Source organism: Kwoniella mangroviensis, chromosome 2 (genome assembly GCF_000507465.2).
Source record: "Kwoniella mangroviensis CBS 8507 chromosome 2, whole genome shotgun sequence".
Classification (NCBI taxonomy): domain Eukaryota; kingdom Fungi; phylum Basidiomycota; class Tremellomycetes; order Tremellales; family Cryptococcaceae; genus Kwoniella; species Kwoniella mangrovensis.
In genome coordinates, this window is record NC_088828.1 from 671,084 (window position 1) to 695,249 (window position 24,166).

General features: G+C 43.4%; 7 protein-coding genes across 7 annotated transcripts; 3 read left to right on the forward strand and 4 right to left on the reverse strand.

Annotated features, from left to right (window-relative positions):
• Positions 1 to 321: 321 nt before the first annotated feature.
• Positions 322 to 2,454, reverse strand: I203_107108 (uncharacterized protein; the record flags this gene model as incomplete). The annotated part of the gene is made up of 4 exons (XM_019145193.1): positions 322 to 588; positions 656 to 919; positions 986 to 1,831; positions 1,921 to 2,454. 4 exons carry the CDS (start codon positions 2,452 to 2,454, stop codon positions 322 to 324), a joined length of 1,911 nt encoding a protein of 636 aa, XP_019005012.1.
• Positions 2,455 to 3,068: 614 nt separating this feature from the next.
• On the reverse strand, positions 3,069 to 5,359 carry I203_107109 (uncharacterized protein; the record flags this gene model as incomplete). The annotated part of the gene is made up of 8 exons (XM_019145194.1): positions 3,069 to 3,129; positions 3,194 to 3,490; positions 3,560 to 3,711; positions 3,849 to 4,118; positions 4,215 to 4,352; positions 4,526 to 4,742; positions 4,887 to 5,144; positions 5,220 to 5,359. The coding sequence occupies 8 exons, from the start codon at positions 5,357 to 5,359 to the stop codon at positions 3,069 to 3,071; spliced, it is 1,533 nt and encodes a 510-aa protein (XP_019005013.1).
• A 727-nt stretch (positions 5,360 to 6,086) lies between these two features.
• I203_107110 (uncharacterized protein) lies at positions 6,087 to 7,751 on the forward strand (the record flags this gene model as incomplete). The annotated part of the gene is made up of 10 exons (XM_019145195.1): positions 6,087 to 6,250; positions 6,316 to 6,417; positions 6,501 to 6,519; positions 6,601 to 6,654; positions 6,736 to 6,865; positions 6,943 to 7,124; positions 7,191 to 7,211; positions 7,287 to 7,310; positions 7,376 to 7,422; positions 7,535 to 7,751. The coding sequence occupies 10 exons, from the start codon at positions 6,087 to 6,089 to the stop codon at positions 7,749 to 7,751; spliced, it is 960 nt and encodes a 319-aa protein (XP_019005014.1).
• A 1,678-nt stretch (positions 7,752 to 9,429) lies between these two features.
• On the forward strand, positions 9,430 to 12,911 carry I203_107111 (uncharacterized protein; the record flags this gene model as incomplete). The annotated part of the gene is made up of 11 exons (XM_019145196.1): positions 9,430 to 9,564; positions 9,647 to 9,774; positions 9,885 to 10,000; positions 10,076 to 10,128; positions 10,195 to 10,252; positions 10,344 to 10,403; positions 10,473 to 10,539; positions 10,616 to 12,077; positions 12,158 to 12,197; positions 12,269 to 12,374; positions 12,437 to 12,911. 11 exons carry the CDS (start codon positions 9,430 to 9,432, stop codon positions 12,909 to 12,911), a joined length of 2,700 nt encoding a protein of 899 aa, XP_019005015.1.
• A 573-nt stretch (positions 12,912 to 13,484) lies between these two features.
• Positions 13,485 to 16,718, reverse strand: I203_107112 (uncharacterized protein; the record flags this gene model as incomplete). Its single annotated transcript, XM_065518133.1, has 11 exons — positions 13,485 to 13,678; positions 13,750 to 13,899; positions 13,987 to 14,395; positions 14,466 to 14,816; positions 14,877 to 14,974; positions 15,031 to 15,121; positions 15,188 to 15,320; positions 15,373 to 15,488; positions 15,546 to 16,374; positions 16,430 to 16,559; positions 16,613 to 16,718. 11 exons carry the CDS (start codon positions 16,716 to 16,718, stop codon positions 13,485 to 13,487), a joined length of 2,607 nt encoding a protein of 868 aa, XP_065372863.1.
• A 1,349-nt stretch (positions 16,719 to 18,067) lies between these two features.
• I203_107113 (uncharacterized protein) lies at positions 18,068 to 18,970 on the forward strand (the record flags this gene model as incomplete). Its single annotated transcript, XM_065518134.1, has 3 exons — positions 18,068 to 18,256; positions 18,418 to 18,495; positions 18,572 to 18,970. 3 exons carry the CDS (start codon positions 18,068 to 18,070, stop codon positions 18,968 to 18,970), a joined length of 666 nt encoding a protein of 221 aa, XP_065372864.1.
• A 1,903-nt stretch (positions 18,971 to 20,873) lies between these two features.
• Positions 20,874 to 23,807, reverse strand: I203_107114 (uncharacterized protein; the record flags this gene model as incomplete). The annotated part of the gene is made up of 6 exons (XM_019145200.2): positions 20,874 to 21,051; positions 21,121 to 21,181; positions 21,265 to 21,858; positions 21,901 to 22,722; positions 22,784 to 22,920; positions 23,119 to 23,807. The coding sequence occupies 6 exons, from the start codon at positions 23,805 to 23,807 to the stop codon at positions 20,874 to 20,876; spliced, it is 2,481 nt and encodes an 826-aa protein (XP_019005019.2).
• Positions 23,808 to 24,166: the final 359 nt, after the last annotated feature.

Consider the following 24,166-nt stretch of genomic DNA (forward strand, 5'->3'; position numbering starts at 1 on the left):
TGACATCTTTCAGATTGATATTCCAAAAAAATCATTCCTCCATAAAGATCAAGTAGACATCTTAGTAGGGACGAGCCGAATTGATCGACACATGTTACATACAGTATACATATAAACAAATACAAACCAAAATAAAACCGTATCCAACAGAAACCACCAAAAATATACAGAAAGGACTATGTAACATGAGATATCATCATAATCATCGTAAATATCGTATCAAACCCCTCAAAAGCGTTTCTTTCCATCCCCTTTATTTGACATGGTCTCATTATCCCACTGACGTAAACGGTGTTAAAACTCTCCATTGACTTGCTTGTCTCAAGACGAAGTAGCAGTAGGAGGCGTAGGGGGGGATATCTTATTACTCATCCCCAAATTGGCTCGTAATAAACTTGCTTTTGTGGGCCTTGGACTTACACCTACCACAGAGTCAATCGATGATTTAGGCGTACTGGCAGATATCGAATTTATCTTTCTATGTATGCTAGGTGTAGATGACGAAGTGGGTAGAGTGGGTCGAGATGAAGATGAGTTGGTTTTCGATTGGGGCGTACGAAGTAATGCCGTTCGATTTAATCGGGGTGTCTACGATAGAGAGAGTATAGATTAACTCAAGAAGATGTAAGTAGATACAAAACAAATGCAAACTTACAATACTTGGCTTACCCAAACTTTTTACTCCACATCCGCTTCCAACCAATTTTGGCTTTGGCTTTGGTTTAGGCTGTGATTCGCCCAATGATAGGTTATCTGCCGAACTGACTTTCAAAGCTGAGATGGTCCTAGTGAGTGAATGGCTAGTAGAAGGACGAGAATGAGAATGAGATGTCGATAGGGGCGATCGGACAGAGTGAAGCGAGGAGATGGATTTGGAGCTGTTCGTTCGGAGAAGAGATGTCTTATTAGGTCGGGGAGTCTGTGAGAAAGCGGAAATAACAGATAAGCTGTGGCAAAACATCATTCGTAAATGTGTGAAACTCACGATAACAGGTTTACTCAAACTAGAAGGCATCACACTCAAAGTTTTCCTCCTTTCTTCTCTTTCCATCTTCGCTCGTTGTTTATTCTCAATTGCCAATCTTTCCATTTCCTCTTTTACCCTTTTTTCCTCTTGTATTTTCTCATAATCCCTATATCCTTCATTACCTTTCTCTCCATTGGCTCTCATCGCAGAAGTCTTATTTTGTCTAACAACAAGATCAGGTTCGTTCAATGCTGCTAAACCCCCGCCAAGTGCCTGTGTCTTCCTTCTTTCTATCCTCTCTTTCTTGGCTTTCTCTCTATTCTCAATCGCCTGAAGTTCTTTTTCCTTTTGAGCTAATTTATCCAATTGAATACTCTCATAATCCCTATATCCCTCTGTACCTTTCTCACCCATCGCTCTCAAGTTGGAAGTTCTATTCTGTCTAACTTGAACAGAAGGTTTATCCAAACTTGTTAAACCTATTGCCAAACTCTTTCTTCTTTCTTCTCTCTCTCTTTTCGCCCTTTCCTTGTTCTCGATTGCAATTTGCTCTTTGACTTTCTGAGCGGCCTTTTCCTGTTGGATCTTTTCGTAATCCCTATATCCGGCATTACCTTTTTCGCCAGCTGCTCTCAAAGCAGATGTACGGTTTTGTCTAGGTAAGATTGTCGGACTGTTCAGACTGGCTACTGTAGCTCCATTAAAGACGGGGACAGAAAATGTTCTGTGGTGTCCTCTCGAGATCTTCGATGGTGATTTGAAAGAAGGGGAAGATGGGGTGGTAGTGTTATCGGATTTGAGACGGAGCTGAGATGCCTTGGTTGGACGGGGTGTTATACTAGGTTGAGCCAGAGATGGAACGGTCTATAGGCGAGAAAGAGAATGGCAAGTGGATTTAAGCTATGTTTTCTCTCTCACACAAGAGCGAGTATATGAGTGAGAGATAAACTTACAATACCCAACCCAACTCTCTTATGACCTGGTGTCCCACTAACACCGCCTCCTCCTTCTCTTTCAATATTCTCTTCAACCGTCCGTTTAGGTTTGATCTCATCCCAGTTCAACCCTGCTCTGAGAGCAGCAGATTTAGTCATTCTTGGTCCTAGACCCGTTCGGGTAGTGGAGGAAGGAGCAGGTCTAGCTTTGAACGGTGACAGGCTCTCATTTTGTTTGGCAGCCAAGTCAGATAAGATTGAATCTTGGTGAATGTCATTCGAAGTTAACGATGTGGTATCATATATCTCTCCTGCATTTTCGTTGTGGTAGGAAAATGAAGTCGAATGATCGATATCCAATAGTTCTTCAATATCTTCTCCCTCCACGCCGTCTCCTTGAGAAAGCTGAGAATGACCTAATGGATGTTTATCTTGGTCCAGATGAGGCGTCTCGAGTAGAGGAGATTGAGGTGAGAAAGTGGCGAGATGGGTGGATTGAGGAGTTGAAGAGATGACTGAGGGTGTCTCCTCAGAGTGAGCGTAGGGTGACATGTTGGAAGATAGAGATAAGATGGTATCCTCAAAATGGATAGTAGATGAAGATGAGATGGCAATCTCAAGAGAGAGAGACGTGAATATGTCAAGAATGAGAAGTCAGCAATCGCCAAGTTTCATCCCCCTGATGTGTGGGTATTGTTGGTCGTCAAGCAATACAATACAATACAATCCAGTACAAAGGATCGTCGTTGGTTGATGATGTCTGGTGGAATGAGACTGAGTGAAAGAATGTCGATCGGTGATCAGAGGGTATTAAGAGATCATTCGTCAGCCATGGCAAGGCAATGGAATGAGAAGAAGGATGCATGATCATGTTATTCGTGGTTTGTTGGATGATTGTTGATTGTGGATTGTTGACTGATGGATGGATGTTCTTTCGGATGGTCCGTGCTGATGGAAATATTGAAATCATGTAAACAAACAAAAGTCATAATCAGGCACGAGGGTGATCGAACCAAGCGCAAGTACTCGAGTCAGTCTACGAGTGTGGTATGATATGTACGCAAACGTATACATGGACATGTACACAATGATGCATAGAGTCCTCAAGATGATCCACACCGCGAGCATATCCATGCAGCACGCAGCACGCATCCGGCAGCACTACACTACTGATCGATCACCATCTCATCTGAATCTTCCTTCTTCTTGATCCTATCGATCACCTCCCTACGTGCAGGAGACATCAGCTGACTGGATAAAAAGCCACTCATCAAAGAGACGATCAACTCACCTTTCCAGCTCTCTACTTCTATCCGTCCATTTATTCGGATGAGCGACCGACTCACTCCCACCCAATCCTTCACCTTTCTTGATCCCATGGGTCAACTCGAAAACACGCGTACAGGCCACATGATAATGAGTGGATTTGACTGAATCTAGAATTTCTTTCATATCACTGCTACCTCGGTCGATCTGTGGATAAGTCGACGATAAGAATGCAGAGAGATTATCAGGTGAGAAATGTCGGAAGGGACATCCATGTGAATCTTGAGTACCAGGTTGGTTTTGAGTCAAAATCTGTTGACAACTGTACAACCGAACGACAGACACATATTTTATTCAGCTTAAAAGTCACTCGAATAGCAATTAAACATACCTCTTTGGAGGATAATTCGTCCTCTTTCCTTCCTGTCCATAGGAATGTCGTATATTATATTTATACTCTTTGTTGAACTTGTCATCACTCATCGTTGCGCCGTACATCCTTCTCCAGAAGACTATAGCTTCGTCAAGTGGGAGACCGATGCCCTATCATCGCAAAGAAGCTGTATCAGCTTCACGTCACGCAAACCCCCATCTCTCGAAAACGTAAATCACTCGTCTCAATCCCACTTCCCTCTACCTTGACTTTTGACATTTTGCGCACACGTGAATCCCACACTTACCTTCAAGAACAAACCCAACTGCAATCTCCCAAAATGTTTCAAATGATGATCTCTTTTCAACCTATCGTACAAATTCCTCATACATGGCGGGAAGTGTTTACGCGCCACGTCATCTACCATTTCCGCCGTGATTACACCCTGTGCAGCTGCCGAGTCGGAAGATTGATAATCTGACGATGCAACTCCTGATAAGAAAGATGATGCGAGGTGATCGATCACAGGTCCCAATCGATCATCTTCGTCGAGACGAGGGAGGTTCTTGGCTGTCAACTGTGTGAAGGAGAAGAACAAATCAATAAGGAGAGGGGTTCATGATCAGCGTTGTACAGTTCCGCGGCCAGTGCGAATTGATACAACGATACTCACCTCCAAAGCCTTCTCCAACCTACTAGCAAACGCTTGCAACACTAAGGAAATCTGTAAACTCTGAGGGACATAGGCCATCCCTGCTCTGATATATACTTTTCGTGAACCAACGAGATCAGGGACGGTATGCCATGGGACCTGGGTGTAATAATGATCATGTTAGTACGATGTATCGCCAATTATCGTGATTCAATGCCTATCATATCGTCTGCTCAATAACTCCATGGGTAATCAACCTACTCCTCATCCCATTTGCCGATCCCCAATGATTCTTTCGATTTCATAAATTCATTGTGAATGACTTTACTCACCTTGAACCAACTTTCATTCTTAAAAGCCTCATCTTTCTTCTCCCACATACACAACTTCAATTCCTTCTCGTACCTCATTTTTTCATTCTCATCCACGATCTGCCAATCGAATTGCAGCGATTTCAGGAAACTGGATCGTTCATTGGCGTCGTCGGTCTCGAATCGGTTTTTGAAGAGAGCAACTTCGGATCGGACGAATCGGGCTCTGAGGTCGGGACTGGTAAGTGACGAAAGACGGAGATCAGCTATGAATCAAGTGAGACACGGTACATGTTCATTGCATGAGGTAACAAATTTGTAAATGTACCATCTTCACAGATATTTACCAGTAGATTTGTATACAAGATGAATTTTAACTTACCTCCTGCAGAAACTCAATCTCAATACCCAATGTCCAATCTCATCCCTCCTCCTTTCCTCATCTAGATTAACGTTCCTCGCGGTGTTACTACTCAAATTCAAGTGGGTTTTCGTGTAATTCGTTATGGAGCTTTGTACCTGAGCATAAGGCAACGATCGATGTGATAATGCTTCTATCTGAGATAACACCCTCAGTCGAGATATCGCAAATGTCTCGAATTCTTCTAAGGTTATATCGAGTGTTGGAGGTGTTTCGTAGCTATGTCACTCATTTTAGCTAAAACCCCAATCGAATGTGTACGTACAATAGATAGAATAGGAGTGTTTTACTTACAAATTCAATCTGTATGGATACCTCGTACTGGGACCCGCTGGATTGGCACCAATCCCAGATTGACGTTTGTTCACTTTTACCTCTAGCGCTGGGTTGGTAGATGAGGAAGGGATGTTATGACGCGTTGAAGGACGGAACATGTTGGGTGAGGGTTGAGAATGACTGACAGGGCCCGTTGGGAAAGACTCAGAAAGTGAGAACGTTGAGTGCTGATTCTTGTCAGCTATATTTGGACTTGTACTGATCTGAGAACGTGATATGATTTCGAACAAAGATGGTTGAACGACTGAACGCGTCTTTGATCAATTCTCAACATTATGACATGACCAAAAGAAGGCTGGAACGCGTCCCAGAGTTGCCCTTTCCATTGACACGTGTTCATCTCGTGGTCGACATCACATCGCTCATCTCCTACGCTACTAAGTCAACCTCCACTTGAGTTGCTCCCCATACCACCATCACAGTCCCAAAAACATCCCCATGCTCAGCTAACTTACTCGAGTCACATTCGACTCGACTGATTCTCAATCTCGCAAAACGGTACAGAACGACCCAAAACATCATCTCGGAATCGCCCACAGAAAGTCACCTGTCGTCATTCACGTCGCACGAGTTCACCGCGCCCCTTCCTGGCTCCTCTCCACACATAAACCCCCTCAGCATTATCACATCAAAGGATCACTTACAAGAAGTGGTCATCCGACAACTTCGGTCGACGCTCGACAGATAAGCATAAGTCCGTCATCAAACCCAAAGTTTATCTTCAAGTCTCGATACTACACCACTATATCAAATTCCTGATTGCTATCTTCCATCCATTATCTCCAATCGACCTTTCTCCTTCTCATCTCACTGTAACAACTATCAATGACTGTTCAGCTCCCAACCGACTCCTCTGCACCTAACGGTCATTGCATACCCAGCTCTGGTGTACTCCAGCATATACCTTCCAAATTTCTAGAAGGTCTATCCGAAGAATCCCTAAGTTGCCTGAGGAATCTAGCTAATTATCCAACCCCTCCTACTACCGAGTGAGTCAGCTCACGCTATCTTCGTGAAGCCCCGTGACTGATTGTCCAACGTAAAATGGGAATAGTTTCGGTCTAGTGAAGCAGGCTGCAGTGCTTGTAGCTCTATTTCAGAAAGAGGGAGATGATAAATTACATGTGTTGTTGACTACTCGAGCGAAGACCATGAGGTGAGTTGTGTTGCCCTACTCAGATCTCTTATATGGTGTCCTTCGGTTGAAAACGCTGATTGGTATTATTCCCGGTATCGCAGGAGACATCCCTCTCAGACTGTAAGCTGCCATCACCTTTCTTTTTGACACGAGAGCAGATTGGTCAGGCTTACTCACCAGCTGACTTAATGGTGTCGATAGGCATTACCAGGTGGGAAAGTCGATCCTGAAGATCCGGATGTTATACATACAGCGGTGAGTTTGTCTGTCCATCCATATATCTGACACACGACGTTTGTCAAGGTCTGTAAAAGCTGATATGACGTATATGAATAGCGTCGAGAAGCCTTCGAAGAAGTTGGTCTTCCCCTGGACCATCCGAATATACATCATCTTACGATACTAGAACCTGTCATGACTATTTTACCTTTGAATTCACATATGAAAAATCATATAGTCGTTACCCGTAAATCATATCCACTCCTTTCTGTTTTCCCCCTCTGGTCAAGAATTAGATCAGCTGATATATGGTGATGTAATTAGCCGTCGTATGCTTCATATCTTCACCATCGATTCTCAACGACTTGATACCCAATCCAGATGAAGTGGATGCTATCTTCACTCATCCTCTCAGAGGGTGTTTGACGGGTATATTGGACGGTACGGATTCGGAGGGTTTGGTGGAAGTTGGTGGGGAATGGTGGCCTCATGAGGAAGAGTATCATGTGAGTGGAATGATAATATAGGGAATCTCGTCAGATATGTGAGATGGGAGCTGATGTGTAGTTCAGTCCACAAACGATAGGATAGGGGTGAGTTATCTTTTACATTGGTAAGAGATCTTTCGGACGGAGTGGACAGCTAATACGATTTCATTTCTCTGATAGACAACTGGAGAATATCGAATGCATGTGAGTCAACTGGCTCATCTCAAATCCTTGGACGGTTGCTCAGCTGATATAAATGGTTTTGTTAGCGATTCAGAACTACCAATAGTCCCATCAAAGGTTTAACATCCGACGTGTGAGTGATAATTTCGTAAACGAATCATTCATTCTTCGGGTTCTGATGCACATGCAAGTTGAGCTACTTCTAAACTAACATCCCTCGCTCTGACGACAATGTCATATCGCAGATTAATTCATACATCCACCATAGCCTATGCTCAACCAACCACATACTCCCGATACGCTCTAAACCAATCGCCCTTCCCGATCTTGATCTCCAACGTAGTCAGAGACCTCCCTTTCCACATTGATAAATCGGTTAATTCAGGACCTGTCGAATGGGGAGGAACGGAAGGTGAGAGGTTTAAGAGTAGTGAAACTTGGGCTGCTGGGAATGCTTCTTAGTAAAAGTGCGGTGAGAATGAAATTAGATCATCCTCTGTATTATTGTTATAATTGACATGTATATGAAGAATGCTATATCTAATCACAACCTAGATATACAAAGATTCTTAGTTTTGCTTCACGTCTAACCAGCTCAAGCCGGGGCCGGCTCTACTGAGAATGGTAACAAATGTAAATGATGGATAATTCTTGCTTAACATGGTTAGACGCATTTCACCTACTTGGCAGTACGATGCACAAGTGCTGTTTGTATTCAGCATGAAGACTCCTGTGGATGTCTTTCCCTAAAAATGTGAGTCACTGATTCAGGACAACCACAAGGAAACAACAGGACAACCGGGAGACAAAAACAGTTTGACTCCGATCGGACAAAATTGCGAATTCTCTGTTCTGTGACACAGTCCAATTATCATGGGGAAGATGGAAGATGGAAGATGGAAGATGGTGATAGCGATGATATATGTTTTGTTGAAACGAAGTGTTTGTAGGACAATTCAAGAATCTGCCTCGATATAGTTGGTCATACTATACGAGTAGTAGAATGGGAAGATGTTACTGTAAATCCGTAGAAGCGAGCACACACGCACGAGGGAGGAAGGGTGTTCCTATTCCAGTACATTTAACGTCATCCCCTCACCATGTAGAGAAAATAACCGAGTATATCACATCATTCAAGAAGAACAGACGCGGTGCGATGAATTACAGTCACAGTTACGGTTAAAGTACATACGTTGTTACTTTTCTTTCCTTATTCTTTGTTCCCTTCGGCCTGTTTACACTTGTATTCTGTGCTTGAATGGTCAATTTTAACTTTTAGCGTCTTGGAATTTCATTTACTCGTAGTTCTGTTCTTGTTAATTCATTTATCATCATCACCTATATAATTCTAGACTAGACTATCATATACCGTAGCATAGAGGAGTACAGATACAGACAGATAGATAGATAGAATACCAACCATTCATTTTTAGATCAATCGAATCGATACCAGCTCCACCACCCATCATTCAAAAACAAGAGTTGAGCCCCGACCTAGACCTAGACCACACAGTCCTCGGTTCATAGTTAGATATACATCACGAAGTCACGTACTGTCACCGTCCAGTCGTATTGGTACAGGTGCTGGAATCAAATAAAGTCTTGGATGACGAATCAAATCATTTGATCTCAGTTACCTTTCCCCCACGAAAACGGATAACTGGTCAATCCATAATTAGTATACAAAGTACATCTAATTAAAAAAACATCATAACAACAAGTAAAGAATTTTGGTTTGGTCAATATCGTTTTGCTTAAGAAGGAAGGAATCTGAGATTGAAGGAACGGAAAAAAAGAAAAGAAAGAAAGAAAGATAGCTAGAAAAAAAGAAAGCACAACTTTTAGGTATACTGGGACGGATCGTTGGATTCGTGGATTCGTGGATTGTGGATAATTGAAATTAATCGAATCGACCAAACCGAATTAACAATGTCACGGACTATCATAAAATCAAGATTCAGATATATATAATAATAATAACCACTCCATTCATCTCATCTATTCAACATCCAATCACGAAGACGAATAAGATAGAGAAGAAAAAAGACGGGAGGATCGAATCTTTTCGTTGTGTATAGATCGTTAGGCGTTGGGTTTCTCAGATCCTCAAATCCTCAGATCCTCAGATCCTCAGATCAACATGTCCTACTTTATATCATCGATATCGCGTAGGACGCATCATGTGGATATGGACGAAGGAAGGATAGCTCTAGCTGATCAAGTTACAAGATCGGATAATGATCTTTGGATATCAATCGTCAATGTTGTCATTCTAGTAAGCTCCCTCCCCTCCCTTTCCTTTGAAGGTGACACACATTCAAACACACACTGACCCTGCTATCACTAAAATGTAACAGTGCTTGACAATACTCGGATCAGGTATGATACTAGTATCCATGTTCGTACTTGAGCGTATACGTGGTAGACCAGGTACGACAAGGACGAGGATCGTGCAAGCTCTTATCGTCAGCGATTTCTTATTGGGGTGAGTAACCCCCCACCCACTTCCTTTGATTTCCTTTCTTACTCTTCAAGGCACTACAATAAAGGATCGTGTGTCGCTGATCAATATGTTGGCTTGGATGTAAACAATAGGGTCGTCGGTTTAATCAGTTCATGTTTATTCTTATCGGGAGATGGGAGCGCCATCGCTCATGGGACTATTTCGTGCGATGGATTGGGTTTCTTATTGATCGCTATACTGTGGACTGGTAGGTTGAGGCATACTAGCTTTCCTTAGTTGTTCCCCTTGAAGTTGACCTTGACCAATCGGTGAATCTGTATAGAACATGGCTGGACACTCATATTGGCCTTTGCTACTTTCATGATCCTCATCTATGTAAGTTATTTAATATATATACAAACAAACCAAACAAGTAATAACAAGCGAATTTCAATCCTATAGCCCTTGCATTGGTTCACACTATGGATGGAAAAGAGGTGGTATTTCTTATGGGCATTTGGTGAGTTTTCGTCAACATCTTCATCTGATCTTCTATCTCTTCAGAAAACGAATAATAAACTGAGACTGAACTGTGATTCTTACGCGTGTAGTCTGGGTCGTGTCTTTCGCTGTCGCTATCTTGGGATATGAATTATTCGGATTTTACCCTTGTAAGTTGAGTTTCTCTTTCTTGATGATCTTCTCATTGACGTATTATACTCAATGTCATCCCATTATAGCGGGCGGTACATGTTTCTACGGTGCGAACGCAGGTTTGTATTCGGAATTAATGCAATTCATTCCGAGGTAAGCATGACTTCTGTCTTGGCTTGATCTGAACGATGATGATGAGGTCAATTTCAGCTAATCTCCAATGTATCAGATGTGTGGTTTGTATTATCATAACCGTGTTATATGCCAGACTATACGTGTTCCTCAAACGGCCTGATAAGATCAGGTTGCCCGGATCCAACTCTGCCACGGGGGGACCATACGAGACTGTCAGCTCGACGAGCAACAAAGATAAAGGTGATTTTAGGGAACGATTCGGTTCGTTGATGAGCAACGGACCTTTCAGGAGGAAAAGAGGAAGCAGCGGTGAAGTGTTGTCGGTCCTGCCTGAAGGTCAATCGAATATATCCTCTTCATCTAGCACTGATCCACCTCCTGTAATTAAGGAGAAAGAGAAAGAACCGACCAGGAGAAACTCGGGGTTCAGAAGACCTTCATTCTCACCTACTAAAGAAGTACCTCCATGGGAGAAATTGGAATTACCCGCTTTTCAAGTAGACGGAGAGCGATTCGGTGGACCTTCACCTAGTAGTATACATTCAGGATCGATTTGGAATGGATGGAGGAGTGGACGGAAAAGATCATCAACTACCACTGCTTCTACCAATGTTCACTCACCTTCATCAAGGTTGAATTCTATTTCAAATTCGGTCAAACACCAAAACCAAAAGGAAGAAAACAATTTGAGAAGTACACCACCTGGATTATACGTTCCCAGAATGCCATCAATCCCTTCAGAAGATCATATTGATCCTAAAGATTCAAACCCGAACCGGGATACTACCCAGACACAATCACAGTCACAGCATAAAAGAGAATCGACAGATGACACGTACATCGCCAAATCTTCTATCGCCAGTGGTTCAGCTTTAGCGGGAGGTGGTGAAAAGAAAAGAAAGAAATCGGTTCAATTGCCATCATCACCTAAAAGTACGATATCTTCAACAGAATATGGGAATGGTCATGGATCTGGACAATCACCAAAGATAGATTCGAGGCAGAGACCTTCAATCACTATATCGGAAGGTATCGAATTGACCCCTAGCGAACTTCAAGTAGCAAATCAAGCTCGACAAGATGAATCTGTACCTTGGCAGACGAATTCCTCTGTTCAACCATTACCTAAATTGACATTACCTCCTCGTTCCGATAATCCCTGGTCGACTCTCGATAGTGGTGTTGGGAGTGGTGGTAGAAGATCAGCACCGACTACACCTACATTCTCACAACAAAAATTCCAACTTACCGCATCGTCAGTACCAGGAACTCCAGGAGCGTCAGGACCACCAGCACAAAGTAGTAGACGAACGTCGAAAAACGATGGTGATCGTGTTAGAACCGATACTCAAGGAGATGACACCGAGGACGAGGACGAATGGGATTTAGCTAGGATGTTGGCCCAGCCACCTCCTGGTTCGCACACTGCAGATGATAGGTTCGCACCTCGACAAAGTACGACGAATAACGGTGAAAGTTTTGAACTCGTACCGGAATCGATGTCTTCCTATCTAAATAGGAAAACGGCTTTGTTGATGTTATGGTTCCCTCTTGGAGTGAGTTTCTTTTGATTTGAATGCGATAATCATAGTGATTTTGGATATATGATTCTTGGCTGATGTTTTGAGGTTTTTAGTATTTGTTCTTATTCTCTGTATCATTGATACGTTTGATCTGTAAGTGGTCTCTTAAAATCTTCTTTGATAGTGACATAGGTTAATAGCTGATTTTGTGTATGGGTGTATAGATGATTTTGCGGGTAATCCGCCTATAGGACTGAGAGCGGTTTCCAAATGGATGATCTTGGCTCAAGGTGTATTGGATGCTATCATCTACGGAGTAGTAGAATGGCAGTAAGTTCTTGTATCTTCTCTTCCCTTCACTGTCTAACAGTGACTGATGAATGAATAAATAGTACCAAACGAGTGGTTCGTAAGAAAGTGAGAAAAGGAACTTTCTCACCTCGTAATGCGGGAACACCGGTCGGTTCAAAGTTAGGTTTCAATGGATTATTAAAGAATATAGGAAGTAGAGTGACTGGGACTGCCTCGGCAGGTGGAGGTGGAGGTGGTGGAGGAGGTATGCAAAGCAAGATTGATAGTGGTAGTGGGCAGGAAATGAAGAATCCATCAAGAAGTCAAATTTCATCATTCCACGAACAACAACCTCAAACTCAATCTAGAAATCTAAATACATCGACAGGGACAGGCACAGGGACAGGATGGAATCAAGAATTCTCAATGGGATCCATGGGATCCATACGTGAAGGTATGCCTACTTCACCTAATGGTATACTCATGTTGGAGGAACAGATACATACGATAAGAGTTGATGATGAGAGGAGAGGATCAGAAAGTCCTTTAGGAGGTGCAAGTAGTCCTAAAATATAGTTAAAACTTAGAAGAAGGTTAGATGGTTAGATTGTTATCATTCCGTGTGACGTCAATATTATACGAACAATTGTTGTCATCATAATCCTTCACGTTTAGCATATACTCTTCTCCTATATTTGGTGGATCTAAAAATCTAAGAATTTTAGATTCAACTCACCCTACACTTATTCTACTGTATGAATTATCAAATTGCATTGACTTCACATTTGAATGAGATGAAATCTAATCCCTGAACCTAACAGCAGAGTCAGATTTGTATTCGGAAAGAGAGTGTGTGCATATAATGCATCCGTACATAATGTAATGTACATAAATGGTATTTATCTAAGTAAGGAAAATCGATTTCATTATTATCATTATTGTCATTATACTAACACTGATAAATACTATTCACAACATTAACTATACTCTCGACCCAATCCAGAAGTAAAAAATGAAAAAAGTCCATAAATTATGATTACTGTAAAGACTTCTTGATGGATTATCTTAATTCAATTAATCAGTCAGGTTCCAGGATCAGTCATATACAGTGAAAAGGCCGTAAAAAGCTTGTTTTCTCGTCACCAACGATCAAGTCGGTATACGTCCATTGCCAGCTATCATCCTCGCTCCTTGCTCTACTACACCCAACATACCCATAGGTAAGAACCCCTCGCCCACGCCAGCAGCTCCAGCGAGTGTATTCATCTGAGCGAACAATTGATAATCTCGTGGGTTGATACCACTTGGCGTAGCGTATATGTGAGATCCAGCCACGAGACCAACTACATCAACAGATAAGTCAGCTTCAAACGATTCTCACAATGTGCATTAAACTAGCATACGACACACGTACCTGCAAAAGCAGCAACAACACACATGGCCACTTTACCAACCTGATCTCGTACCGAATTGTCCGTATTGTAGAAGATATAATTCACGATACCTGATTTGTATTGTTTTCGCTGTTCCGACCAGTAACTCCTATTTCTTGATCTTGGCGAAGCTATTCTCATACGGAGAACGGTCACTGATCAGCTGCACCTCTGAAGAGACGCTTTTACCTATGACCGAAAAATCCGGTATAACATACCTAAAACACCTCTCTTCTCCCTCTCAGCTCTCTGCGCATCCATCTGTTCCTCAATGACCGTACATCTCATACCTAACGCGTTCGTCAAGAAAGCATATTCCTCATCTACGTCTGCGTCATACTCCACAACTTCTCCAGGTCGTTTGGGATGTATCTGCGAGATCAATTCGGCCTTGTTGATAGGTTCAGGCTCGGCAGTGTATGCCGGTGGATGTTCGTGTACGTCGCTTCGAGAAGGGCCTGCCTCTGCCTCTTGTTGGTTCGGGGTGGCCTGTCGAGGTTCCAGCTCAGGTATAGGATCCGTTTGCAGACTTGCATCGGCGTATTCACGTATACCCTCTTCGATTCTGATCAAGGGTTGTTCCTCCGATAACGTGCCGGCTTGACCAGTAGTTCGAGTCCCCTTCTTCTGCTCATTCGATCGACCATTGTTGAATCAGCTCCTATTCATCAATTTGTGTCACAGGAGTCGAACTTACCCTGGTACGTTGAGTAGTAACAACAGTCTCGACAACTTCACCCTCATCACTTTCTTCCTCCAACTTTTGGGCATCCAAAAGTCTTCGACTGAGTTCATCGCCCAAATTTCTTGACAGTGTACCGCCGGCAGAGGATCCACTCGCTTGAACTCGATGACCAGACGAACCAGCTGCGTTAGCCGCCTGTGCACGCGCTTCATCCAGATCAAATCGCATTCTATCGATGGTCTCCTTGAGAGCGAGGTTCTCTTGCTTCTGCACATCCAGGTGTGATTCGGCTTGACGAGCGACCGATAAGTCTGACTCGAGCCGCTTAACTTCTGACTCGAGGGCTTGAACTTCTCGATTGAACTGCAAGAGCATCAATCAGCTTTCAGACGCAAGAATATCGCCATACGCAGCTGAACTCACTTTCTCCTCATCAGCTGCATGAGCTTGTACGTCCTCCTCGAGTGATCGGATCTCGTCATCCCTATCTCTCAACATATCTCGAAGTCGCTGGGCCTCGTCTGAGTAATAATATCAGCGAAAACACGCCGGACGGGCATCGTGAAGATCGACTCACCACACTGTGAATTGTACATCTTCTGCATGTTCGCATGATTCATCTTGGCATTTTCCAAACTTCGTTGCAAGCTCATAATGTCAGCTTCGAACTGGAACGGATACACACATAAGCTGAAGTAGCTCTTGACATAGATGAAGGAATGACCAAAGCTTACTCCCGATATTTGGATGAGCTGAGCTCGATCTTTCCCTTTCATATCTTTCTCATCTTTCCTTCTTTGAGCTATCTCCGACTGAGCTTCCTCCAATCTCGCTTGGAGATCCTCATATAGCCGTTCATTCTCGGCACTGCGTTTTACGATAAGTTGAAAACCTATGCGGGCAGTTCCCAAAAGCTTACCCTTGAACAGCTAGTGATTTCTCAGTCTCCTTGAGCTTCCTCAGTAATTCAGTATTTTCCTTTCGTAATCGAGCGACGGTATCATGCGATGTTCGTAACGAATTGGTGGACTCGGTCTACCGGAACAGGTCAGCTGGAATATATTCTTATCTAGATATGCTTAAGCCGCTTACTGATATTCTACTTAATCTCGGGTTCAGCGCATCGCCCCCAGTCCCCAACAAGCCTTGACCCATGATATCCATATCTATTTGGTCGAGCTCTTCATGTTCCTCTTCGAGTTCATCATGTTGGCCTGAAGGCACAAAAGTCTCCATCTCGGCATGATCAGGCTCGTCGTCATCTTCCTTTGCTGGTGATTTGGCTCGAGCGTGGAAAGAGGTATGGTCGACTTCGTCAATCTGGGAAGAAGGCGATGTAGGTCTATTTTGCCATGAAGTCCGAGAAGTAAATGACGCTGAGCTCGTTGACCGGGGTATGAAGGAGGGTTCAGGTGATTTCCTATCTTTGTCCTCTTCGAATGATTGTCCAGCAGCACCGGATGATCCTCTTCTCCTCCTACTTGCCGGACTGGGTCTGGCAAATCCTCCGTAAGCTGAAGGAGGTGCCGCTCTCATCCGGGAAGATAAAGGCGAGCTGATCGATGCGTCAGATCGACTAGGATCGGATAAAGTCTTCTTCCTGATTGGTTGCCATCCCGAAGGTGGTGCGGGAGCGGCATTGGAGTTGGAAGGGAAAGCTCGAGCACTTTGAGGCGGAGCGGAAGTTTGACGTTGTGATCGAGGTCGGGTGTTGTCTTCTTCACCTGATGAGCTCGAAGATGAGGAGTCTGAAGGTGATTTGATACGATCTGAATGTCTTCGACGACGACGTGATGCGGATTGATCAGCGGAAGATTGGGCTGCTTTGAAAGCAGATGGAGGCATAGAAGATGAATGAGGGATAGGTGAAGGTGATGGAGGTGAAGTGGGACGAGTGGATGTATCTCGCTTCAATACCGCTCTGTATAGTGATTGTTGAGCTTCGACCGTGTATCATAAATCGATGATTGACTCACTGTAAGAAGGCAAACAGATCGGTGGGACCTAGTTCTAAGTCTGGGTATTGTTCACATAATTGACGGACACCGACGAAATCTGATTCCTCTAAGATCTTAGTGTCATGATCTTTCTCATATCCTGCTAAGACTGTATCATCGATGTATCAGTCAATGCTACATACGAGCGACGGGTTAACTCACGATCAGGTAAGTTGCCAGTCAATACGGTTTCTTTCTCGCCTACAAACGAGTCTAGTATCTGCTGGAACTCCGCATCAGACCTCCTTTCGGGTGAAGAAACGTCCATTGTGGAGGACTATTTCATTCGATGAGATATTGTCGATCAGATTGGAAGAAAGCACGGTGTGCAGTAGATTATGTTGAATGGTTGAGATGTGGCACACATATGGAGAAGATAGAAGGGAGAAATTGGAACCATTGAGCGTCAGCATAGGAGCTACATGAAACGCACGGGCGGTCGGTTGATTGAGTGGTGAAGTGTGTTTTGGATGTCATTCAACCTGACTTACCATTGCAGCTAACCAAGTCAGTTGCTATGCTTTCGCTTCTGTGTAATGGAGGGCAAAAGAAAGAGACCTTGATGAGATGTTAGATCATGTTGTTGGAGAGATGAAGCTGATCATATGAAACGATGTCTGAGCATATACAAACATCAACAACAACATCAACATCAGGCATGAACCGGCTGAACGAGACATGATATCGATCAATATCAATCAATCAATCAATTCAGAAATCAACGGCATCGTCATCAACAGAAGACACACACACACCGCGTTTCATACGTAATCAACAGAACAGGTCAACGAGTGGCAAAATCACGGGATCAGATTGGGGGGGAAAAGGTCAGGCGCACAGATGCGAGGACATCGGTGATAAGCAAACGCCGAGGGTTGCCACTGTTCCGTAGGTGGTACTCTTCTGCCTCGTTCCTGCTGGTTTGCTGGTTTTGCAGCTGCGAGTTGTTCCTCTGGGTTTGGCTCGCTCACTCAGTTGACTGTCCTGTCCGTTTGCAGCTTGCTGGCTCTGGCTTGCAGTGCACTCTGACTCTGGCTTCGGTTCGTGCATGTCAATCAATCAATCTCGAATCAAATCAAGATCATCCTCTTCTTCATACTTCAAGATCATCCTCAAAAAAACCCTTCACGTGAGTAACATACCTCCTGTCCTTCACAGCATCAACCATCTCTAGAAGAAGAAGCATAGGATACGGAAAGAAGCAAGCAGCAAAGTAGGTGTTGAAAAGGAGAAAGATCCGATGGATTGGAGAAAAGGGAGGAGGGAGCACACGGAGGAGAAGGGGATAGAATACCAGATACCAGTTCAATATTCAATAGACATCAAGGAAGAGACATGGGGCAATGTCTGAGTTCTTTATCTTGACGTATAAACAGGATTTGGTGAGATTTCATCTATTGAAAGGGAACTTCTTGTCAAACTCATCGACCTAATATCAATGAGTGCGATGGTTGTTTCACAGACAATAAGATGTTATCGAAAGCAATTACCTCGGAGCTGTCTATTGGATATTGATCTGGCTGGTGTCCATTGGATCTGGAAATATCGCATGATGGGATAATTTAGCAAATGTTTTAGGGATGGTTGGGCTAATATCTTGTTATCTGCATTAACAGGATGGGCCGATTCACCGAGTACTCTGTCATTGGACGAACTCTCCCTACGGAGACTACTCCAGAGCCCAAGCTCTACAGAATGAGAATCTTCGCTCCCAACGAAGTAGTTGCCAAATCCAGATACTGGTACTACCTCCGTCAATTGAAGAAGGCCAAGAAGGCCAATGGTGAGATCGTTGCTATCAACGTTGTGAGTGATGAATTTCCCATAGACGAATCAGAGAAAGAAATTCTTGCTGATCTCGTTCATTATCCTCCTATGTGTCTTCACTATCGATCACTCCACTATGAATATCCCCTTTCAACGTTACCTCTATAATCCTTGACCAATTACGACCACCCCTCACACAGATCCACGAGAAAAAACCATTGAAGGTCAAGAACTTTGCTATCTGGCTCAGATACGATTCTCGATCCGGTACCCACAACGTGAGTTTTGATTCACTAGTGACGAATGAAGTTGAAGTCCAGGGAGTTGTGCTGACCCTTGATCGCAACTATCTAGATGGTCAAAGAATTCCGAGCTCTCTCAAGAGCCGAAGCCGTCGAAGCCATGTACCAAGATATGGCCGCTCGACACCGAGCTCGATTCAGGAACGTTCAAATCCTCAGAGTAGCTGAGATTGAGAAGAAGGATGATATCAGAAGACCCTACATCAAACAACTCTTGGAACCCGGACTCAAATTCCCTCTCCCTCACAGAAGAACCAAGAGCAAGGCTTGGTACGCTGCCAACCGACCTGTGAGTGGCTTTATAAGATGTGACATACTGAGTATCTTTGCTGATAAAATTTCGTCTTCGTCGTATAGTCTACCTGGGCTTAAAACTCTTATCCTTCAATTTAGTAATAAGATGATGAATATACTTTATTGGAAAATTGGATATGAGTTTGGGTTTATGTAGATTAGATTAGGTTGGGTTATTACTCTTTTTTCATCATGGTGACGTGATGAAGAAAACCTTTGCATTCCGACTTACGATGATTACCTCACGTGGGGTTAGTAGTAACAGAATTGCAATATCAAGCTTTAAGTCACATAGTGCAGTGCGATCGTCGATTCACAGGATCAGGACAGGAATACTGATCCTCAATTTCGATATATTGATACACTTTTATCGCTAATCCCGGTTCGATTGATGGCATCCTGTGGAACTTTTATACAAGCATAACGCTCCTTACAAGGAGGCTCGTGGCGAGATAAATCTAACTGCTCGTGGCACTGATTTCATCTCACCTAACAATCACCTATAACACTATTGAAACTTACGCACCGCAATTGGTTTACATGCACGATACCGTAATATGGTCAATTCAAACAACTCACCTGGGTCCATTCAATCGAGGTCTCGGATCGGATCGATGCAGGCAAGGGCCCTTTGGTAATTCACGATTGGGTCAACTAGAATGTTTGCATGTTCGATTATTGGGTTTTTACTTCAATGATCTTTAGCAGCTGAAAGTTGAATTAATCGAGTTGGGATTTTGATTTTATCACGGATCAACCTGGATTAAAGCGTCATAACCCAAAGTAGTGAGACTGACAGCCATAGCAATCACAAGACTGTAATCGAAATTACTCGAGATATCGACCCGCCACTGGGAGTTAAGTAATTCATCAACGCCAACATTAACAGGGTACTTACTTGCTTGCGTCGGACCAACAAGCTCGCAAAACTCACTTTCTGCTTGTTTCCTTTGATCTCAAATCTCATTCGTGCTACTGCCACCTCCCTCATCTCATCATCATCATCATCACCATCATCCAACACAAGTTCCGCCTTCATCCTCATCGCCAAATCTGAACATTGAAAGCCTTTTCTTTTGATCACTCACGACATCAAGGAAGTTCAAATACAATTTGCTTTTGTCCCTTGATCTTGAGCGACCATTCTCTATATTCCAGATTGGATCTTTCGTGGTATGAGGCCTAAAAGCTTCAGCTCTGTAATGCAATGGTGGAGGTGTCCATACTCTGAAGATCTCTTTGTTCTCTACATCATAGTATGCTAAAATAGCAATAACAACAGCGTACATCAGTCATGTCTGTCTGTCTATATCATGAGCAGACTTACAGTTCAAATAGTCAGGTCTTAAACCTGATCCTCGGACTCTCAATAGTATGTTTCCTCCTTGGTCGTACAGATCATAATCGCACTACAGCATTTACCAAGCATTGTTCAGACTTGTCATAAAGAGCTTCATCCGCAATCGCAAATCGTGCAAATGTAGGATCGGATGGGAAGGAGGCACCCACACCACTAAGCGAGTAAGAAAGTCGCTTCAACATCAATGTCTGATGATCCGAAGGATCCAAACAACATTGAAGGTGGAGACCAACAGGTGGTTCAAGTCTGGATTGGATTTCGGTACGATCTATCTTGAAAAGATGGGTATGGATGTTAACAATATCGAAAGTCAAGCTACTACTTAGTATGTGGGACTTTAGCTAAGGTGAACTTGAGGAATCGATAGATCAGGAAGAATGTAAATTAGGTTGAGGTTGAACAGGAGCAAATCAGTTATCGTCGTCATATGTTTTAGTATAGTAATCATAACAACTAAATGGACCTACGCAATACGATCAGAAAGGTGCATACAAATTGGGATTTTTCTCACTGTGACTTTCTTTCGTGATAGAACTTTCACTCGAAAAGACGTAAACGAAAAACAGGCAAAAAGGACAACAACTGTATACAGAAACAGGTATTTTACAATAACAATTCAACAAAGCGAAATACGGAGTAATAGTAACTTATGGGAATAAAGCGATTTTTCGATCTTCCACGTTATGAACAACACTGGGACTTAGATCCTTTCTCTGAACCATGAAAATACACCTTGACTCGTATTCTCATTGGTATTACCACTGTTGCCACCTGCTTGTGCTAGAGCTTGCGCAGATATGGCCTGAGCATTGGCTTGAGCTTGAGCTGTAACAGCTTGAGCCGCAGCTTGGATCTGTGCAGGAGTGATATTCGAATCCCTACACGCATATATAAGGAAATATTAACACAAATCGATTTATATCATACAGCAAGAAACAAGTACTCACCCGCTCATAGCTGCTATAGCTTGATTGACCATTTCTTCAGGTAAATCACCCGGCAGGCCAGCTACATCGACACCATCCAATCACAAATCAGCATGATTGTTCTTCCCTCAAATCGCACAAGTACAATCCCAGAACATGACTCACCAGCATATACATGGGGATCCAAAGGTGCATAGCCAGGCGGTGGTGGACTTCCATTCCCTAGAGTCAACCTGGAAGGTCTAGCGGTCGAATCACTTTCTCCACTTCCTGATCCACTTCCTTCACCTTCACCTTCTATATCCTCCTCCGTACGATTCCCATACCTACCACCGAAATACTGACCATTGTTTCTCAACGAATGCATTGATATGTCAAGTAAATTTGGTGTAGGTGGGTTATGTTCGATTGGTGATTGTTCTCGATCCCTTTGTCCGATTAAACCATCTTCCGAACCCGATCCTGACGCAGATTCAAATTCATCTTCTTCTGAATGAACGTCCGATGGCGGGACACGTGTTTGAGTGGTAGGTAAGTCCGTTGGCGAAACGTAATCAGAAGAGGAAGAAGGGTGTCGACCAAATGTCCGTCTCGATCTGGAATAAGACGTAGAAGGTCCAGGTCCAGGTTCAGCTTCGTTCCCGCGTGTATTTGAGTTCGCTTCTCTCAATGGACTCGGATGGGCAGGTAAGGATCCCACTCCAGCAACTGAATTATTGGTAGTTTGTCTTGATCTCCTAGGAGTCCTATTCCTCCTAGCTGTAGAAGATAAAGATGAAGTGGACGATTCAGCCGAAGTACCCAATTGATGTCCATGTCCATGTCCTCTCGATCTGGCAGCTTCCAGCAACGCATTCACTCCACCAAGGTTCGTACCGTTATTATTCGAGTGGGGAGTACCATAACCAGCATCTAACAAGATCGATCCTCTCTCACTCCCATATGCAGGTGGCGGAGCGAGTGTACCGACCATAGGTGCCAATCCCCATTTCTTCACGTTCGCTTCTATAAATACGAAACCTGCTTGTCCCAAGTTTACGTGTATCGTACAAGGTCCGTTCGCTCCAATTGTGGGAAACAAGTTCAGCCTCTGTAATCCAGTATACGCATCATCTAACTTCCTTCCATTCCTCGTGAAGAATACCGTTCCAGTACGTGGCCTGTATCCTACACCTAACACATCGCCTTCGTTAAGTCCGGGCCCGTAAGAGGAAGCGGTAAATGGATAATTATGTGATTTGAACCCGTCGCTGGCGAAATACGCTACAGAGTACTTGTTCCATCCTGGTAATCTAAACGACGGGTATGGTTTGGTAGCTAATCCGATAGCAACTTCGGTGGTAGAAGGTTTATCGTACATCTTCACTTCCCAGTAATATACTTCATTCAGTTTCGGTAGAGGTAGATTGGCCATGACTGAATTTCCTCCTCCTTCTCTGGCTGGCATACCGGGTCCGTCCGATAAGAATGTTATCTCGGTACGTGATTGGACATATAGAGACAAGTTGTCTTCGTAATCCGGTTCAAATGACCATGCTGATACTCCCTTTTCTTGTATTGATAAGAACTGAGAGAGTGTGATGTCGGTCGGTACTGAAGCAGGTGGATATTGCAATTGCCAGTCTGGAGAAAGTGACATCAAATGAGTACAGCATTCAGTGTCGAACTGTTTGAGATGACTCACCTTTTGCCCGTTTATAAGCCTCTTTCACATCAGGATCGAGCGTTTCCAACCACCTAGATTCTACGCCTTCCACTCCACCTTCTCCGATCACTCCATCTGATTTCGATAGATCGAGTGGTCCACCGTCTTCTGTAAGTCTGAAAAGGTGAAGAAATATTAGCATGACTCAGCGATAACCATCGGATTATCGAACAGCTTGATAGAGACAATAAAGGGAAGATGCAATAATGATGGATCGCAATCAAATGACGATGATCTATTCCATCTACACATGCAGAGATCGCCCATCTCATCACACTCCAAGGATTCGCGCAAACGTGAATGATTCAACTCACCTGATACCCTTCCTTCTCCTCATATACAACACAGCCACCAAAAACACCACCAGACCTAACAAAACCGTCAAGACGACGACCATGACGGGTATGAAAATCAACAGAATGGTCGAATATCCCGAATCACCATTATCGCTATTGCCAGTATTGGGCGTAGCGGGTGGTGTAGGCATCCTACCATTCCATGGATCAGGTTGTTGACGGGTTTCTATCATGTTGTTATTGCTATGACTACTTGTACTGGAACCTATTCCAGGTGAAGGTGAAGTCGAAGTTGATCTTTGTTTGATCAAGTCTGAACTGATACTACCACTATCACTGATGTTATTGTTGTCGATTATCTGCTTTTGCTTTTGCTTTTGTTTTTGATTTTGATTTTGCGCAGGTACAGTAGGAGATGGACTAATAGGTCTAGGTTGAGTTAATAATCTTCTTAAATCCAAATTCAATTGGATGGGTATAGGTTGAATCAAACTACGATAGAATATCGAAGGAGTTTTGTTTCCCGTTGTTGGATTTTCCAATTCTATATTATTGAGACTTTCACTATTACTATTACTGTTGCTGTTACTATAAGTATGACTGTCACTGTCGTCGATAGAATTGATAGTTGAGTAGGTTGTAGTTGAAGTTGAAGCTGAAGCCGATGATGATGATGATGGGGGGTTTTGGTCTAACGACGATTGCATAACACGGTGTGAGTACCGGTTGTATGGTTCGATTCAGCTATGAGCTATAGCTTGAAGTTTGTTGTGTTGTAGTTGTTTCGCTCTCGACGATGGTTGAATGGAAGTGAGGTTGGGTGTTGAGCGTTGTGATGTTGAAAGATGTGAAAGGGTGAGTGAGATGTGAGATACCGTGTGATGAAAGGAGGGGGTTGCTGTAACGGAGTGTGTGTTCTTTGGTGCTTTATCGTTTGCTCCGGATTGAGAACAGATATGGTTGCTAAATCGATGTTTCTTACAAACCTCTCTTTCTCTCTATAGATTGAATAGCGAATAACGAAATTGATATATCAGCCATGTTCTCACTATGGTTGAACACATCG